The sequence below is a fragment of the Austrofundulus limnaeus genome, unplaced genomic scaffold (genome assembly GCF_001266775.1).
Source record: "Austrofundulus limnaeus strain Quisiro unplaced genomic scaffold, Austrofundulus_limnaeus-1.0 Scaffold1721, whole genome shotgun sequence".
Taxonomy (NCBI): Eukaryota; Metazoa; Chordata; class Actinopteri; order Cyprinodontiformes; family Rivulidae; genus Austrofundulus; species Austrofundulus limnaeus.
Window position 1 is genome coordinate 35,758 of NW_013954123.1, and position 1,958 is coordinate 37,715.

The 1,958-nt window shown below is 43.4% G+C and overlaps 1 protein-coding gene across 1 annotated transcript in view; it reads right to left on the minus strand.

Moving 5' to 3' along the window:
* LOC106536182 (interleukin-1 receptor accessory protein) overlaps positions 1-1,958 on the minus strand; it is a gene marked incomplete at its 5' end in the record, with an annotated part of 9,229 nt that overhangs the window by 3,784 nt on the left and 3,487 nt on the right. The window contains 2 exon segments of the mRNA XM_014033390.1: positions 952-1,023; positions 1,122-1,287. Coding sequence (XP_013888844.1) covers positions 952-1,023; positions 1,122-1,287 — 238 coding nt within the window.

Below are 1,958 nucleotides of genomic sequence, written 5' to 3' on the forward strand. Positions count from 1 at the left end.
ACAAGTCAACAATAAAACAAGTCCTCATCCAAACATGTCCACAAAAAACATCCACAATAAAACAAGTCCTCATTAAAACAAGTCTACAATGAAACTAGTCCTTAATAATACAAGTCAACAATAAAACAAGTCAACATTATAACAAGTCCACATCAAAACAAGTCCTCATTAAAACAAGTCTACAATGAAACTAGTCCACATTAAAACAAGTCGTCAATAAAATAAGTCAACAATAAAACAATTCCTTAATAAAACAAGTCCTCACTAAAACAAGTCCTCAATAAAACAGGTCCTCGTTAAATCAATTCCACAACAAAACAAGTCCTCTTTAAAACAAGTCTGTAATAAAACAGGTCCTAATGAAAACAAGTCCACAATAAAACAAGTCCTCTTTAAAACAAGTCTTCAATGAAACAGGTCCTCATTAAAACAATGAGGTTTCTGTTCCTCACCTGTTCTTCTGAGAGAACCGCTCGTTGGACAGTTCYCTCACTGTCTTCCCATCCACTGTCCACCAGATCTCCTTTAAAGGGTTCTGCAGGACAAAAGGTATCAGACCCCTGCAGACCAGGCGGACCTCCGAGTCTGAAGAAACAGAGGAGAGGACAGAGCCACATGAGTACGTAAGGGTGGCCTATGGCTCCTTAGTCCTGCACCTGTCTCTGTCTGTCCTGCACCTGTTTTTATGACGACTCAGCAGGGCATTTAGACATTTCATCTGGTTAAAAAGGATAAATTAGCACCATCATCACAGCCTGGTTATTTTAACACCTGGACCTGGTACCAGGTGGTTTCCAGTCTGGGTTCTTTGTTGGACAGAACATCTTCCATTGTTTTCCTGTCATCCAGGTCTGACAGAATATCTGTCCCTCTTTCATGGACTGGTGAAARTTTAAATCCACTGGTTCTGGTGTCAGGTAATCGGATCGAGCTCGATAGAAGACAACCTACTTGTTTTGACAGTGAAGACRTTGTCTTGAGTCGGTTGGAGGATGCTGGGGACTTTGGACACAGTTGTTGGATCTGAAAGGAAAGGAGACAGCAGTGTTTACCTGCTTGGTTCCACCAGAGGAACCAGAACACGGTTCTGACTTCTGGAGGACCGGCGGTCCTGGACTCACAGATGGCTGAGATGTTGATGCTCCGGGTGAAGTTCAGGGTCTGGCCTCTTCGCTGGTACTGGACCACACAGAAATAAAGACCCTGAAATAGGTCWTCCATAACGTGGATCTGCAAACTGGGTCCTCGCTGTTCAATTGTCCAGTGCCAGAAAGGGTTCTTGGGACACTTTTAAAGACCAGACAGAGACAGAAACGAGAGTCAAAAACCACTTTACAGKTTCATTGTACAAACTATTGCTTTGGTTTGTCCCATTTGGGTCTGCAGTGTCTTTCTGGACTACCATGGGATCCATGTGGATTACATGTGGACTACATGTGGACAAACATGTGGACAAACATGTGGGCAAACATGTGGACAAACATGTGGGCAAACATGTGGGCAAACATGTGGGCAAACATGTGGGCAAACATGTGGACAAACATGTGGGCAAACATGTGGGCAAACATGTGGGCTACATGTGGACAAACATGTGGACAAACATGTGGACTACATGTGGACAAACATGTGGACTACATGTGGACAAACATGTGGGCAAACATGTGGGCAAACATGTGGGCAAACATGTGGGCAAACATGTGGACTACATGTGGACTAACATGTGGACTAACATGTGGACTAACTGTGGACTACATGTGGACTACACGTGTACTAACACGTGGACTAACATGTGGACTAACATGTGGACTACATGTATGACTATGTGGATGAACATGTGGACTAACATGTGGACTACACTTGGACTAACATGTGGACTAACATGTGGACTAACATGTGGACTACATGTGGACTAACATGTGGACTAACATGTGGACTACATGTATGTATGACTATGTGGA